The sequence below is a fragment of the Drosophila novamexicana genome, unplaced genomic scaffold, assembly GCF_003285875.2.
Source record: "Drosophila novamexicana strain 15010-1031.04,08,12 unplaced genomic scaffold, DnovRS2.1 tig00000108-arrow-pilon, whole genome shotgun sequence".
NCBI classification, from domain to species: domain Eukaryota; kingdom Metazoa; phylum Arthropoda; class Insecta; order Diptera; family Drosophilidae; genus Drosophila; species Drosophila novamexicana.
Window position 1 is genome coordinate 4529922 of NW_020824772.1, and position 15176 is coordinate 4545097.

The 15176-nt window shown below is 43.4% G+C and overlaps 5 protein-coding genes across 9 annotated transcripts; 4 read left to right on the top strand and 1 right to left on the bottom strand.

Moving 5' to 3' along the window:
* Nucleotides 1-185: 185 nt before the first annotated feature.
* On the top strand, nucleotides 186-2164 carry LOC115771622 (nucleoporin Ndc1). Its single transcript, XM_030717402.1, has 2 exons — nucleotides 186-748; nucleotides 802-2164. Exons 1-2 carry the CDS (start codon nucleotides 354-356, stop codon nucleotides 2147-2149), a joined length of 1743 nt encoding a protein of 580 aa, XP_030573262.1. The 5' UTR covers nucleotides 186-353; the 3' UTR covers nucleotides 2150-2164.
* A 268-nt stretch (nucleotides 2165-2432) lies between these two features.
* LOC115771623 (putative OPA3-like protein CG13603) lies at nucleotides 2433-4842 on the bottom strand. 3 transcript variants are annotated; one of them, XM_030717404.1, is made up of 7 exons: nucleotides 4648-4842; nucleotides 4416-4584; nucleotides 3964-4360; nucleotides 3746-3892; nucleotides 3196-3689; nucleotides 2816-3127; nucleotides 2433-2749 (listed from the first exon to the last, which is right to left on the bottom strand). In XM_030717404.1, exons 5-7 carry the CDS (start codon nucleotides 3335-3337, stop codon nucleotides 2448-2450), a joined length of 756 nt encoding a protein of 251 aa, XP_030573264.1. In that variant the 5' UTR covers nucleotides 3338-3689; nucleotides 3746-3892; nucleotides 3964-4360; nucleotides 4416-4584; nucleotides 4648-4842; the 3' UTR covers nucleotides 2433-2447. The 3 variants fall into 3 exon arrangements, with proteins under 3 accessions (XP_030573264.1, XP_030573265.1, XP_030573263.1); XM_030717405.1 differs by having other exon boundaries at nucleotides 3746-4355; XM_030717403.1 differs by having other exon boundaries at nucleotides 3746-4360.
* A 123-nt stretch (nucleotides 4843-4965) lies between these two features.
* LOC115771621 lies at nucleotides 4966-7898 on the top strand. 2 transcript variants are annotated; one of them, XM_030717399.1, is made up of 5 exons: nucleotides 4966-5830; nucleotides 5895-6827; nucleotides 6883-7061; nucleotides 7309-7511; nucleotides 7574-7898. In XM_030717399.1, the coding sequence occupies exons 1-5, from the start codon at nucleotides 5180-5182 to the stop codon at nucleotides 7723-7725; spliced, it is 2118 nt and encodes a 705-aa protein (XP_030573259.1). In that variant the 5' UTR covers nucleotides 4966-5179; the 3' UTR covers nucleotides 7726-7898. The 2 variants fall into 2 exon arrangements, with proteins under 2 accessions (XP_030573259.1, XP_030573261.1); XM_030717401.1 differs by lacking the exons at nucleotides 7309-7511; nucleotides 7574-7898 and adding an exon at nucleotides 7133-7294.
* Nucleotides 7899-8143: 245 nt separating this feature from the next.
* LOC115771743 (pyruvate kinase) lies at nucleotides 8144-12330 on the top strand. Of its 2 annotated transcripts, none has more exons than XM_030717572.1 (4): nucleotides 8144-8270; nucleotides 10330-11725; nucleotides 11784-11940; nucleotides 12005-12330. In XM_030717572.1, the coding sequence occupies exons 2-4, from the start codon at nucleotides 10351-10353 to the stop codon at nucleotides 12015-12017; spliced, it is 1545 nt and encodes a 514-aa protein (XP_030573432.1). In that variant the 5' UTR covers nucleotides 8144-8270; nucleotides 10330-10350; the 3' UTR covers nucleotides 12018-12330. The 2 variants fall into 2 exon arrangements, with proteins under 2 accessions (XP_030573432.1, XP_030573431.1); XM_030717571.1 differs by lacking the exon at nucleotides 8144-8270 and adding an exon at nucleotides 9658-9843.
* Nucleotides 12331-12820: 490 nt separating this feature from the next.
* Nucleotides 12821-15004, top strand: LOC115772026 (pyruvate kinase). Its single transcript, XM_030717956.1, has 2 exons — nucleotides 12821-12948; nucleotides 13019-15004. Exon 2 carries the CDS (start codon nucleotides 13193-13195, stop codon nucleotides 14852-14854), a length of 1662 nt encoding a protein of 553 aa, XP_030573816.1. The 5' UTR covers nucleotides 12821-12948; nucleotides 13019-13192; the 3' UTR covers nucleotides 14855-15004.
* Nucleotides 15005-15176: the final 172 nt, after the last annotated feature.

Below are 15176 nucleotides of genomic sequence, written 5' to 3' on the forward strand. Positions count from 1 at the left end.
GCGCTTACGTGACGCATACGTTATGTACTGAAGCCCATACGTTTAAAAAATCTGCCTTTATTAAAATAACAAAGACAGGATAAAATATAATTTGAAAGGTTAAATTAACAGATTATTGAAAATGTACAATTCCATTATCTAAGCATGCCACCACTTAACAGCTTATCAATTCCTATTTCAAAGTTATCGAAATCGATTTCTTAATCCATTGCACCTCTGAGCTGAAAACAACAAAGCGCGCGGAGCCGGCGACTTCTGTGCTGGTGCTGTGTTATTTTGCAAACTCCAAACATATATTTGTATATTGAAACATATAAATTATAATAAATTAGTGTTTGTAAGAAACCACAGCAATGTCTAACGCGACTATAACGACATGCAAGCTGTTATTATTTGGGCGATGTGTGCGCGCCGTATTACTCAGCGTGGGCGTGCAATTTCTGCTGCTTACCGTATTTTTGCTGCTTGTTAACTTTCAATTGCTGCATCCACTGGATTGGATAATGGGCTCCTTGCGTCTGGTGTGCAGCTTCTACACGTGGTTTGCCTGCATTCCTCTACTTGGCGCCGTTGTGTTCTACGGAATGACGCTTTCCCATCAGCATCTCGCCGAGCGTCGCTACTGTCCCACACGCTATCGCTGGCTGCTGCAAAATGGTCCTCGCAAACTATTATTTCTATTCGCACATTTGGTCGTGGGCTACCTAACTGCCTGGTTGTACACGGGTTATTTGCACACGGACTATCGGTATGTCTACATTAACGTCTCTTGACTATTTCATAACTGTGTGTTCCCCACAGGCATTTTGTGCATAAGTGCTATGGCCAGGATTGTCTGAACTCCTATCACATCTTTTTGCTGGGCATGGGCCTTTCCGCCGGCTGCTACTACTTTGCCACCGAGTACATGCATGAAGAAGCATCCATTGATTTCGACTTTGCTGAACAGTCGCGTCCAGAAAAGCTGCGTGAGCTGCTCTATGGCACCCTGCTGAAGGCGCCAATCAGTTCCGTGATGCCCACGCTATGCTACACGTTTATCTTTTGGCTATTTGGTGCCTTTCTGAAGTACAGGCTGAGTGTGCTAGTCAACGTGGACACGGACGATCGGCTGCTGGGCATTTTAGATGTGATTAGCAATGGACGACTGCTATTCTATGGCTGGCTGCTTAGCGCTCAGATAGTGAGCAACATGCATCTCATGCGATGCTTTTATGCCACGCTGCTGTCCGAGAAATTGCCAATGGTTGTTGCACGCAATCGCGTTTCCCTTGGCAGTGAGCAGGAGGTCACCGTTGTGGCTGGTCTGGGCGTCTTGAATGTGTATGTAGTGCAGTGTCTAGCCGCCAATTTTCTGTACGAAGAAGCACAACGCAAGAATTCAGCGGTGCGCACGGAAATCTTTCAGCTAACCGAGCCAGGCAATCGGCCAGCCAATTGGCGCGCCCTATGCGACCAATGTGTCAGCATCGTGGGCAATTTTACCGAAGAGCTTAGCGATTCAATGCGGCAGATCAGCTTGATGAAAGGCAATGAACAGAATTTTGCGTCTATTCACAGCGACAGTAGTGCCGCTCTGCTGGCCGAAAAGCTGCTGCTTCGACAGTACAATCATATGCATGGCATTCGTCCTGTTGTTTCGTTACCACGTGATGTTTCTAACCAGGAATGGGATACAAAAGCCATGGATAGCATACGCCATGTGCCAAATTGGTGCGAGCGTACGTCGATGAAGCTGGAGAAGTTGCTGCAACAGCTGCTGCGTCGTATTCCTGGCATAGTTTATTTCTTCTCCGAGCCGGAAGGCGCCAAGACGGAATTTCTACTGGAAAATGCGTTGCCCATTATCTGGCTAACACAGGCGCTAGCGCATATCTGCGTCGCCTCAATCAATGAGGATAGTTATGGTGTGGTGCAGGACGACTTGCCGGGCATCATTAAGGCATTGCATCGTCTCAAGTGTGAATTGGACAGGCTCAGCAACGGCATGCCCAACTTTCGCACAACCAGCAACAGCTTCAATCACTTGCGTTACGCAGTGCGCCGCAGTCTCTACAACATTTGCACATCGTTTTACAAATATTTAGGCGAACTGTCATCCAGTGGCGAGGAGCTGCGCCAGCTGCAGGCATTCGTTTATCAGGGATAGGAAAGCAGGTGTCATTAAACATTTCTTCACAAATCATATTTAAACATCTCTCTTTAGTAGTTCTCTTCGGTAACAATAAAAATTAATAAATACAATTACAATGTACATATGCTCGTTATATACACTTGACTTTTTGCCTATCTATATATATATATATATGTAAAGTTAACACTCATTTTGTTCAAATCAAGCAGTGATCAGTTATCCATTTGGTGCAGCATTATGCAGCGAACTATTGCTCTCCCATTGACATGGCATACATGAGCAGTGCCAAGTCCTGCTCCACTTCCAGAGTTCGTCATTGCAATAATTTCACTGGCACTTCTGCATTGCTTACAGCCTCTTCAAGTGATTTTTCCAGCTGGGCGGCCACCTCATCTATCTGCTGGAGCGCCTGCTTGCCCTTTCGATCGCGTCCATCAATAAAGATTTGCGTTTGTAGAAAGTTAAGGGCACGGAATGCCATGCCGCCGGTGGGATCATAGAAACCCTCGTATGTTTTAGGATTTCTTGCGCTGGCGCTCTGATCTGGAGTATTTGGGTCAAAGGGCACGTACTCCGGCAGTGGCTCCTTATGCCATCGGAAGATGTTACGTGAATCTAATTGTTAAACAGAACATTCTACTAGTCATAATACGTTTATATAAGAGCGATATAATAACTGACCCAATTCAGCCAGAACGCGCGTCATTTCTCGTATTTGCGCATCCTGACGTTCCAATCGGAAGTTAATTTCAGTCAGCGTATTGGTCAGCTGCATCTTTTCCATTTGGAAAGCCTCATTTTTCTTGTTCTCCTTGATGGTTTGGCGCGAGTACTCAAATATCAGCAAACCGGCGCCAATGGCAAAGATAATAAACTCTCCGAGCAGATTAGCCCCCAGCTCAATGGCCATGGCTTCGGTCAACGGTGGCACAGTGACGGGCCGGCCAAGATTCAGCGCCCACATCTTGGTCTTCACCTCCACCCAATTGTAAACTGTAAGATAACGATAATCGATGTGCATTAATAATTTTAATCTACGTATAGACACAAATGAGTCTTACACTGAGCCGGCGGCATGCATATGTATTTCCTAAAAAATGGACTTGATTTTGCATTGGATTTTAACACATTCGCAATGGGTTTGCTAATTTGTTTGACTGCCAACACGCCAAGTTTGGCGGCTGGAAATACTCCAATAACCATTTCTTACGGTGTTTTGTATTACAAAATCTCAGCACGGAAAACGAAAGCGACTAGGGCTGGCAAATAGGAAAGCGATGGAACAGCTGTTTTGTATTCGAAGCGGCGTGTTGTCCGATAACCGATAGTCGATAGACGATATGAAAAATATTTACGAGTTAAACAAACAACATTAAAGTTAACATTTTTAAAACGCTAATTATTCTCTCTGTAGTATTCGTCTAAATGCTGATGCATTATTTTAATTTCTTTTTCCTGCCAGTCGAGCAGATTTTTTAATGAAGATATTTGCCTATTTAGTTCCTCTTGTTTTTGCTTATGTATATCATTTTTGTTCTGATCATTTGTTGCTTGCCTATAAACAAATATTAAATATATTTATTTTATGCATACCATACTACCAAACCTTACCGGGAAACTTCAAAATATATTAGATATATTCCTAAGCCCAGTGTAAAAACTTCGCTTAGTAAGTTTGCTCCCAAATCTGTGGCCATTTTTTCCGTTAGTCGAGGGATCCGCTTGGGTTGGGGAAGTCCCAACATGTGCATCTTGCATCTAGCTTCGAAACAATATATTAATTGTCCGGCCGGCGCGCACAAGTACTTCCTAAATATTGAATTGTTTACCGCAAAGGTCTTCAGAGCTGCGCTAACTGGCTTCGTGATTTGCCTTATGCCCAGAATGGCAATTTTTCCAAGAGGAAATGCACCGATGGCCATTTTGTAAACAGAAATTTATGGAACGGCTTTTAAATACAGAGTTATCGTGTTTGACAAAAGGCGCAAAATTATTTGATTAAATCAGAACAAAATATGTATGTTATTGCACACCGAATCCCTTTTTGTAATACCCACGCTCTTTATTTAACAAGGAGTAACACCTAATTGCCTGAGCTTGGCTTTAAGATTTTTAATTTCATAAGTCTGGCTCACAACTCGATCATTTAATAATTCTATCTCGTTTTTCAGTTTTTCTTTCTGGTCCCGGTGGTTGTCTTGCTTTGACTTCTCATTCCGGGCTTGTCTTGATAAAAATGCAATATTTATTAGTAAGCCTCACATCGATACCCTGTACTTACCGCGAAACTTCCAAGCACAACAAGCTTACACATATTGAAAACACGATTATCTCGCCGAGTAGATTACTTCCTGTTTCAATAGCCATTGTTTTGTTCAATGGTGGAACAAACTTTGGTTGCTTCATGCCTAGCATACGCATTTTCGCTCTTACCCCAATCCAATGGTAGACTAAGGATGCAAAACTCAGCTGTATCGTAACTTTAAACTTTTAACAGAGTTTCTGCTACTTACTTTGGGCGGGTGTACTGACTAGATATGTATTAAATGTTTGATTAGATTTGGCAGTTTTCTTGATGATCTTGCCAATGGGTTTAGTTATTTGCCTGACAGCTAATGCGCCCAGTTTTATGAGGGGAAAGCTCACCATTGTAAAACTTTTAAATTTTCAATGTTATTTAAATTTGTGACTGAAAAATCTGAACAATCTTCCCTACTACTAATTATATGTCGCAGAACAGGTTTTTTATGTATTCGAAAAATTTAAATTAAACTAAACAAATAGGTTAATAATATTAAGTTTTTAAGAGAAATACCTTAACTATGGCATTTCATTAGTTGAAGTCCTTAAAATTCGTTTCGCTTACTGACGATACATCGCAAACACGAAATAAATCGATGCCGTTCAAAAAAAGTATCGAAGTTTCTTCTTACATCCCTAGTCCGTAGAAAAATTTGGACATTTGAATTGTGTGTGGCGAAGTCGCTGTCAGTGTAAGAACGGAGCTGCAGCAAAAAAGTTTTTCCAGGCCACACAGGTCAGAAAATGGAGAAGGTTAATGTCGTAATTCCGGCACCTAGTGGATTCTGTGTGCTTTGCGGATCCAAAACGAGTCTCGCTTGCCATCGATGCGGCGACTTTTATTGTACAAAGAAATGCCAGCTGAACGATTGGCAACGCCACAGGTATATATGCTTTTCAATACCCGCTCTGGTGCATCCAATGGAGTGCTCCGCTTTTGGCGTCATGGAAGTACCCCCAATGCCTGCTGTTCCAAAAATTGTTCACGAAGTAGCTGTCAAAGATGTCATCCCGGCAGTCAACAACACAGCTGATGCCAACAGAGATGAAACAAAAGCTGAGCTAACTAAAAAATCAAACGAATCAGCAAAACCTATCCCTCCGATAGCAGATGGCGTTGCGAACGGAAGTATTGAAGAGTGTGATAAGACCAGCAATACAAACGAAACAGCGAAGAGTGTTGCTATAGCTAAGCCGTCATGCAGCAACAACAATAACAGCTCAAATGACAGCACTTCAAAGAAAATGGATTTGAAATTTAAAGGTCCGCCTCATGTGGCCATGCCTGTGAATGGGAGCGTTGTTTACATCACGGGCTTTCGGTCGCCGAATCGCTGCTTTATACGCGACGCTGGCGAAGCCGCTGAGAAGGCATATTTAGAAATCTGTGAGAAGGTCTGAGTGTGTATATATTCATATGTGTAAATGTTTATTTAATTAGTTATAAATTGGCTTTTAGGTCAACTTACTGGGCAAGGAGCTGCCGGAAATACAAAAACTTAGGGTTTATGGCTATGCGCTGGCCAAATACAATGGACGATTTCAGCGTGTCAAAGTAATTGGAGTACGCACCAATCAGTGTGCGCGTCTCCAATACTTGGATTTGGGCTTTGCCAAACTACGAAATGGCGCTGAAATGCGCGAAATTAGCGGCGAGCTATTGGAACTGCCCTGCCACAGTTTGGAGCTGCAGCTTAAGGGTGTGCCAAACTATGCATTAAACGATGAACTTAATGGGTTTCTCTCACAGTTCGAGGGAGAGAGATTTATAGTAAACAATGTCGGCAATAAGCAAATCGAATTGGTGCATGTGGAGACGCTCAAATCGTTGAACATACAGATACTCGATTTTAGTTCGAATATGCAAGTTTTTGGTAGCCCAACGGTATCATATGATAAAAAGGCCATGCCTTTCAAGGCAGGCACTCAACAAAAAAACAGCAACAACAACAACTTGGAGGTCAAAATTGTATCGGCTACCAAGGAACTAAAATTAGAATCTATTGTAAAGCCGTCTCAACTAGACACAAAATGTGCTCAATTGGTAAAAGCTATGGAAGAGAAATTGAAAAGGGATCAACCACCAAATTCTGAACAGGAGCAAGATAAGGAAATATTATGTTATAAATTAGATAAGGAATCAAAGAACTCTGAAGAGAAACCCAAAGAAAATGTGGCATTTAATAATGTTCCAGTGGAAAGCATTCAAACTTTAGCATTCGAATCTAGCAAAAATGAAAATGACAAAAGTGAAGCGATCGCAAATTTAAAAAACATAATAGCCATGAAAACTCAAACCAATTTGAAGCCTGCAGCAACAGTTGTTGATAGCCAGAGTCCGATCACATCGAAAACTATTGATATAACTAGTTTTGAACCTTTGTTAGTTGCTGTACGTAGCATTTACTGTTTCAAGCTTTTTGGCTGATTTCTCAACATTTTTACAGCCCTTTGAAATGCGCCGTATTATGATCAAGAATAGGGAAGGACTCGATGTTTTCATTGTGGACAATGCGAACGTTTCCCGAGGCATTATTGGCGCTTTCGATAGCACATATGCGCGTGATTTCTCCCAACTGCATTCTCGTCTGTCGGAATTTAAGGACTCGCAACCCTACAGACCTATGTAAGTATCTAAAGCTTTGAACAAATTATGTAAAGCAAAATGTGATCATAAAAACCCCTGCTTCTATGCAGTCTAGTCTCTTAGTATTAAAGCTACTTAGATGAAGACTCCCGATTTTGCTCTCAACATACAGACAAACTCGACAATCCTTTGAATATATAGAGTTATATATCGCAAATGTGCTATACTTTTACAAGGTTCGGTCACCACCGAATTTATGGCTCACTCTTGTAATTTTATTTATCAGGCTCAAGGAATACGTCATTGCTAAGTTCGAAAAAGAGTGGTATCGCGCCAGGGTGACTGAAATTAAAAAGAATCAGGTCAACTGCACTTACAACGTAATGTACGTGGAGTTTACGAATGTATCGACGGTAACCGAAGAGGATATTCGCCGTTATCCAGCCGACTTGACGGTGCCCTGTCATACCAGCATTTGTCTAATTGAAGGTAATTTTGTTATGAATATCTGACCATTCGTTACCGTTAACTTGCACATTTTTCCCTTCTAGGTTTTCCACATCGAGCAACTAAGGCACAGATCAACTTTTTGGAGGCGAAACTGCAAATGCACAGTTTGCTGCACATCGATTCAGTTAGTTATTTACAGGATATGGCATTGATTAAATGCAATGCCTTGATCGAAGAACTTAAAAAAATATAAAACCACAGCAAAAAATCACATTGTCAATTTACCAAATTTTGTATTTATATGTTTGCGCAAATTTACAAATATTTTTATAAATTCTGCAATCGGTTTGCTTCAAACCAGAGACATATTGGCCGGGTTTTTTTTTTCGTAGACATAAGTATCAATTTGTACATATTCATTAACCAATAAAAGTGACGAATTGTTAAACGAACCTGTTTCAAAACATTTGCTTTAACTGTTTCCGGCTGACCTCCGAAAATAGCTATAAAATAGCTGAGTCGTCAAAACTAGTGGCAATCATGCTATTCCTCAGTTTAATATATCGATAGAGTCCACATCGTATGCGATGTATCGATTACAGCATGCCTTTCGATATCGAATTTCCCTAAACTTTCTATTGCGGCATATCGAAAAAGTTCTTAGTCGCAAAACAGATCGCTCGCAACTCGCAACCTGTATTTAGTGTATACACAGCCTGTGCATTTAAAGTAAATTAATTCCAAAACAGGAGAAGCAATACATCTATACCTAAACGTTACTTTAAATACTCACAGAAGGTAATTTTTGATTTATTTATAATCGTATAACTGTATACATACTATATATGTATATTATTAAATGCATACATACATAAGAACTGCGATAACTTTAATCCGAAACTGGAAAAGCGCATTTTTGCATAAATGAGCAAATTGGCGCTAGCTACATTGTTGCTTTTGTTTGTTGATGATGCAAACGATTAACCGTATTATGAGAACACAGTGATCCCACACACCCATACATACGTACGGCCCAGCACACTCACTCATTTGTGTGACCGGCCATCGCGCGGGTAAAAAATATGTAAAGGTGAAATAGAAGTCATTCCATACGAAAGCACACACATACACTCTTTTGCACACATATAACGCAAACACGCCATTGGAAAATGCAATAATAATCACCAAGTGTCTATATTTTATAAACCTTAAATTGAACACCTTTATCGCCCTACATACACATACACAACAAACAAAATGTGTTTGTGTGTCCGAATTTTGCGTGTATCAAAAGTCGAAATCCCACGATGCGGCGATGAGTAATTAAACGCTGATAATAAATAGCCGGCTTTTATTCATTTAAATTAATTTAATTTGCGCGCCAGGTCGAATTCAAACGAAGCTAGTTTTTATTCATGCTTCAGTTATTGTGACAATGTCCTTCGCAAGCAGGTTCAAGGGCAGAGACCAACAGCCTTTTGGAGATTGTTTAAAGTGCCAGCACTTTCACCTAAAGAGAACTTTCTATCGTTGTTGTTGCTTCGATTCGTAAAAGCTCTTAGAGCAAAAGCTTTTCCATTGTTGTGCGTATCACGCGGCTAGCACCCCCGCAGCTGGCGCGTTCCACGCACTCGCTGCATGTGGCGGGTGTGAGGGAGAAAGAGAGAGCATGCGTCCTATACGGTATGGAGATTATTTCATTTAATTCAAGGTCAGTGGCGGCTTTTTCTACGACGACAGCTGATAGCTAGAAACAAATATTTTATTATATGTATAGGTATTTTCGACCCTAAACAGCTGACGATCAGTTTTTTGTTTACACTCTCGCGCCGATCCCAAGTATTTATTATTGCATCCGATTAAGTAGCCGGCTGACTAATCGCCAGCTTCGTGCTAGGCAGCACCAGTGACAGCCAAGCTTTCCGCACTTTTTTCACATAAACTTTTTCGTGCTGTCTCTCAGTATCGTGCTTGGGCGGCTTTTAGGGGTGGCCTGTTGCCGCTTGCCTTTTTGCACCACTGGCGCCGCTCTCTCGGCTCGGGCGAGACTCTCGTTTGGCATTTATTTTCACCAGAGTGTCGGGGTTTTGCGCTCATTGCATTACCGACATTCTGAATGCTTTTGCCAAAATTTTCCACCAAGAGCCGTCAGTCAGTCGAGCAGTCTGTGCCAGTGTGTGAAAAACCCCAGTGCGCTTAGGTTTTCAACGCAAACATTTTTGCTATACAGCGCATCGTAACCTCTTGTTTTGTGCGTATCATCCGTGTTGGGCAATACTCTAATTATAATTATCGTTGGTTATACAGCGCCAACTTAGTAGGCAACAAAATGGTTAACGTAACAATTTACGACGAGGCACCACAGCTTAAGGTAAACCCCGACCGTGTTCTGTAATCCATCAACAGTGTCTATAAAGATATGCATATCAGTCTGTATCAAAACTGAATGTTTCTCAATTTTTCCTTCTATTTGTTCTTTTACCATTATGCAACTTTTTTTTCCTTTACTTTTCTGTTTTGCTGCACTTGCAAAAGTTGTGTGACCTTCGCAGATGCAGCGTCGCGCCGTTACCGATGCATAAAATCTGCTCCGTCTGTCTCTTGGCATAGACCATGGCACTACATCTTAGCTTCTCTCCCACTCTCGTCTGCTGGCGCTCTCTCGTGCGTGTGGGTGACCCCTCCCCCTCCCCCCTCCAATCACTCGTTTTCTCTCCCATCTCGCACTGTTTACTTTCGGCTCGAGTGTGGGCATATCGATATGCCGCACCATAAACCACCTCATTGACAACGATAATTATTTTGGCAATTGGCAATCAATATGTCAATAATAACCTCTCTCGTAATTTTATCGTAGCCCAACGAAGTACCGCAAAACATGGCTGCCGGAGCTGATACCCAATTGGAGCACATGTGCCGCCTGCAGTTCGACTCGCCCGTACCCCATGTCCGCTTGTCCGGCATTGTGTGCACCATCGGTCCCGCATCCCGCAGTGTGGAGATGCTGGAGAAGATGATCGCTACTGGCATGAATATTGCGCGCATGAACTTTTCGCACGGCTCGCACGAATACCATGCTGAGACGGTGGCCAATGTGCGACAGGCTGCCAAGAACTATTCGGCCAAGCTGGGATATGAGCTTCCAGTGGCTATTGCCCTGGATACCAAAGGTCCTGAGATCCGCACTGGCCTGATCGGCGGCAGTGGCACTGCTGAGATTGAGCTGAAGAAGGGCGAGACCATCAAGTTGACCACCGACAAGGCATTCCTCGAAAAGGGCTCCCTCGAAGTGGTCTATGTGGACTACGCAAACATTGTCAACGTTGTGAAGCCGGGCAATCGCGTTTTTGTCGACGATGGACTCATCTCGCTGGTGGTCCGTGAAGTGACCAAGGACTCGGTCACCTGCGAAGTGGAGAACGGTGGTGCTCTTGGCTCCCGCAAGGGTGTCAATCTGCCCGGCGTGCCAGTCGATTTGCCCGCTGTGTCCGAGAAGGACAAGTCGGACTTGCAGTTCGGCGTGGAGCAGGATGTGGACATGATCTTCGCATCGTTCATTCGTAATGCTGCCGCTCTAACTGAAATCCGCAAGGTGTTGGGCGAAAAGGGCAAGAACATTAAGATCATCTCCAAGATTGAGAACCAGCAGGGCATGCACAATCTGGATGAGATCATTGAGGCCGGTGACGGTATCATGGTTGCTCGTGGCGATCTCGGCATTGAAATACCCGCCGAGAAGGTGTTCCTGGCCCAGAAGGCCATGATTGCACGCTGCAACAAGGCCGGCAAGCCCGTCATTTGCGCCACCCAGATGCTGGAGTCCATGGTGAAGAAGCCGCGTCCCACGCGTGCCGAAATCTCTGATGTGGCCAATGCCGTGCTCGATGGTGCCGACTGTGTCATGTTGTCCGGCGAGACCGCCAAGGGCGAATACCCGCTGGAGTGTGTGCTGACCATGGCCAAGACGTGCAAGGAGGCCGAAGCTGCTCTCTGGCATCAGAATCTTTTCGCTGATTTGGTGCGTGGTGCCTCAGCATCCACTCTGGATGCTCCTCATGCGGCGGCCATTGCCGCTGTCGAGGCTGCAAACAAGGCCAAGGCAGCCGCCATTGTGGTGATCACCACCAGCGGCAAGTCCGCTTTCCTGGTGAGCAAGTATCGCCCACGTTGCCCAATCATTGCAGTCACGCGCTTCGCACAAACCGCTCGCCAGGCTCATCTCTATCGTGGCCTAGTGCCACTTGTCTATAAGGGTAAGTGTCACAATTCTACGCTGCACTACCCAAATCTAACACGCAACCCGTTAAACAGAGCCCGCACTCGGTGACTGGCTGAAGGATGTGGATGTGCGTGTTCAGTTCGGTCTGCAGGTGGGCAAAAAGAACGGCTTCATCAAAGCAGGCGACTCTGTGGTCATTGTGACTGGCTGGAAGCAGGGCTCCGGCTTCACCAACACCATTCGTATTGTGTAAGTAAAGTTAACACCAAAATCTCTAAGCAACTCTTGGCTAATTCTTAAACATTTCTTGCAGTACCGTCGAATAAACCGGTCGCCGTGACTGGAGTTTCATGCATCACTGTGCTGGCGTTTTAAGCGCCTGTGCGTGCATAAATTACTGTTATTAACCAAGTTAATTTATTTAAAATTCTCAACAAATATATACGGATTATTGGATATCGAAATTGAATACATACACCCGCTGCCCAAGCGCCACAGAATGGCTCGCAGGCGTGGAGCCGCTCTCACACACACACACACACACACACATATATACAAATTTAAACATGCAGAATAATTTATCATTGTTAAATATAGAGTTCTTTATAGTAACAAGGATTAATAAAAACTATATGTATACATTCTTGTGCCTATTTAAACGGTGAGCCCAAACACACAGCTACGCAACATTTTCCATATTGAATATCATTGTCATCTGTTCACAATGTGAAGTGGAGTATATGATGGACTTGGATGTCCAATTATATTGCGCGTTTCGTAAAATGCGGTAGATCCTAGTCAGTTCAGGTTTGGGTTTCATTCACTTACCCAATAACAATTTTGTTTTTTTGTGAATTCTTTCAAAATCTTAACTCGGCTTTTGGCTCATAGTACACATAGCTTCCGAAACCAAATTACAGAGAATAAACAACAAATTGGGCTATATTTAGCGTTGATTTACCGTTCAAGGGATTTTACTGGGTTTTTCATTTGGAATATTTACAAATTATAACTTTACGTAGTGTGGAGTCTGCATAGTGTCAGATGGGACTATCTTTCGTAGTGAAACGCAGCTTTTAATTATAAATCGATCAAAATTGTCATTCAGTGCAATTTTCAAATTAATCTGTCAAAATTTCGCTATTCGGTTCGTTGATTGCGCGGTTCGCATCTCGTGCGTCTGCGCCTAAGCACAGTCTGCCGCCATGGGCACCTGTAGATTCATCTGGCTACTCCAATGATGCCAAGGCGAAAACTGTAAGTGGTGAAAAACAAAAACCCTTTGATAGTAGGTAAAAGCAACAACCTCCTCCCCTGAAACATGCAGGAAGACAAGCCAAAGGTGCGTCTGGATCGCGGTCCATTTGCCTCGCAATTGGATTACAAGTCCAGACTGCAATTTAATGCGCCCAAATTGGCTTACCCGCTGAGCGGCATCATATGTACTATTGGGCCCGCCACAAATAAAGTGGAAACCTTGGTTAAGCTCATCGAGGCCGGGATGCGCGTGGCGCGCTTGAATTTCTCCCACGGCTCACATGAATATCATTGTCAGACCATAAAAGCGGTGCGGGAGGCCGTGAATTGCTATGCACAGCAGATCAGCGCGTATAAGCCGGTGGCTATTGCATTGGACACCAAGGGACCGGAAATACGTACGGGTCAGCTATCAGGTTCCGATACGGCCGAAATTGAACTTAAGCAAGGAGATAAAATCAAGCTATCCACTAATAAAAGCTTGGAGGCGTCAGGCAGCAAGGATGGCATCTACGTAGACTATCCCAAATTGCCCAAGATCGTCAAGCCCAGAAATTTGATATTTATTGATGATGGGCTTATTTCGTTGATTGTTAAGGAAGTAAGCGGCGAGGAGGTTGTGTGCCAGGTGCTTAATGGCGGAAAAATCGGATCTCGCAAAGGTGTTAATCTTCCCGGTATTCCAGTCGATTTGCCGAGCCTTTCCGACAAGGATGTATGCGATTTGCAGTTTGGCATAGAGCAGGATGTAGACATGATCTTTGCTTCGTTTATACGTAATGCTACAGCCTTAGCCGAAATCCGCGAGGTGCTGGGACCCAAGGGAAAGCGAATAAAAATTATATCCAAGATTGAGAATCAACAGGGTATGCAAAATATTGATGCTATCATTGCAGCGTCAGACGGTATTATGGTGGCTCGTGGTGATCTTGGTATCGAGATACTCACCGAAGAAGTCGTTCTAGCCCAAAAGTCCATAATTGCCAAATGCAACAAGGTGGGCAAACCAGTTATCTGTGCCACCCAAATGCTGGACTCCATGATTGGCAAGCCGAGACCAACTCGAGCCGAGGCGTCAGATGTCGCCAATGCCATATTTGATGGCGCCGACTGTGTAATGTTGTCCGGCGAAACGGCCAAGGGCAAGTTTCCTGTGGAGTGCATCAAATGCATGGCGAATATCTGCGCAAAGGTGGAAAACGTTCTATGGTACGAGCGCCTGCAAAACGATTTAAGGAGCTCCATGAAAGCGTCAATGTCGGACAACATATTGGCGATTACTTCGGGCATCACTGAAATCGCTACCTTGGGCCAAGCCAATGCCATAGTTATAGCTAGCCCAAGTCCGGTTGTGGCACAGCTGGTAAGTCAGTTTCGACCAAAATGTCCGATTGTCTTTCTTACGGGCAGTCCAAGAAGAGCACGACAGTCAATTATTTTTCGCGGAGTGTATCCGATTGTTCCTGAGGAAATGGTAAACGGTTGCAAGGATTTTGCGCGCATTCTGACAGCGGGCATTGAGGAAATGACCAAGATGCAAATTGTAGATGCGGACAAGCCTATGAAACTTATGATTGTAAATGCCTTGGAGGCAGAAAAGATATCCTTCCGTCTCTTGTACGTTAAGCACAAGTCTGAGGAAGAAAAATGCAAAGAAGCTGCCGAAGCGAAAGCAAGGCTCATCAAAGCTGAAGAGAAAAAAAGCCAAAAACGAAAAAGTTGTGCAAAGAAGTCAGATCAAAGCAAATCGCCAGAGCAGATCGAAAGGTGTAAAAAGCTGGCCGAAAAACGGGAAAAGTTACAGAAAGCCAAAACTAGCAAGTCTCCATCCAATGATGAAGAAAAATTGAGAAAATGCATGGCCATTTTGGCTGAAGCAAATAAAGAGAAAGACGATAAGTGCTAATTGGTGTAGAAAGCCTGGTAGAACAGATCAAATTACTAATGGGATCAATATTTTTAGTATAAGCCGAAGAGCCTTTAAGGAAAATTTCCTTTTACTACTTATATATAATACAATATGTTATTTAATTTTGTCCAATAAAAATCCTAACGTGATTGTGTGCTAAATATCTGTCTTTTATATATTTGCTCCATGGTAGAATTCCAACTTATGAATTTTTGAAAAGTTCATGTACGTTATTACCACGCTGCCAGACAGTGGAAATCAGATCAGTTGAAAGGTAATCGAATATCGTATCTATCTCTCACATTGGTACAACGTTGCC

Bases quoted from the DNA above. Each gene is read 5' to 3' on its own strand.
- LOC115771622 (XM_030717402.1), top strand. From the start codon at position 354: ATGTCTAACGCGACTATAACGACATGCAAGCTGTTATTATTTGGGCGA. The intron at 749-801 runs GTATGTCTACAT...TGTTCCCCACAG, and splicing joins TATTTGCACACGGACTATCG to GCATTTTGTGCATAAGTGCT.
- LOC115771623 (XM_030717405.1), bottom strand. From the start codon at position 3,337: ATGGTTATTGGAGTATTTCCAGCCGCCAAACTTGGCGTGTTGGCAGTC. The intron at 3,128-3,195 runs GTAAGACTCATT...GTTATCTTACAG, and splicing joins ATGCATGCCGCCGGCTCAGT to TTTACAATTGGGTGGAGGTG. The intron at 2,750-2,815 runs GTCAGTTATTAT...TTTAACAATTAG, and splicing joins GCGCGTTCTGGCTGAATTGG to ATTCACGTAACATCTTCCGA.
- LOC115771621 (XM_030717399.1), top strand. From the start codon at position 5,180: ATGGAGAAGGTTAATGTCGTAATTCCGGCACCTAGTGGATTCTGTGTG. The intron at 7,062-7,308 runs GTAAGTATCTAA...TTTATTTATCAG, and splicing joins TCGCAACCCTACAGACCTAT to GCTCAAGGAATACGTCATTG. The intron at 7,512-7,573 runs GTAATTTTGTTA...TTTCCCTTCTAG, and splicing joins CAGCATTTGTCTAATTGAAG to GTTTTCCACATCGAGCAACT.
- LOC115771743 (XM_030717571.1), top strand. From the start codon at position 9,802: ATGGTTAACGTAACAATTTACGACGAGGCACCACAGCTTAAG. The intron at 9,844-10,329 runs GTAAACCCCGAC...ATTTTATCGTAG, and splicing joins ACGAGGCACCACAGCTTAAG to CCCAACGAAGTACCGCAAAA. The intron at 11,726-11,783 runs GTAAGTGTCACA...CCCGTTAAACAG, and splicing joins AGTGCCACTTGTCTATAAGG to AGCCCGCACTCGGTGACTGG.
- LOC115772026 (XM_030717956.1), top strand. From the start codon at position 13,193: ATGCGCGTGGCGCGCTTGAATTTCTCCCACGGCTCACATGAATATCAT.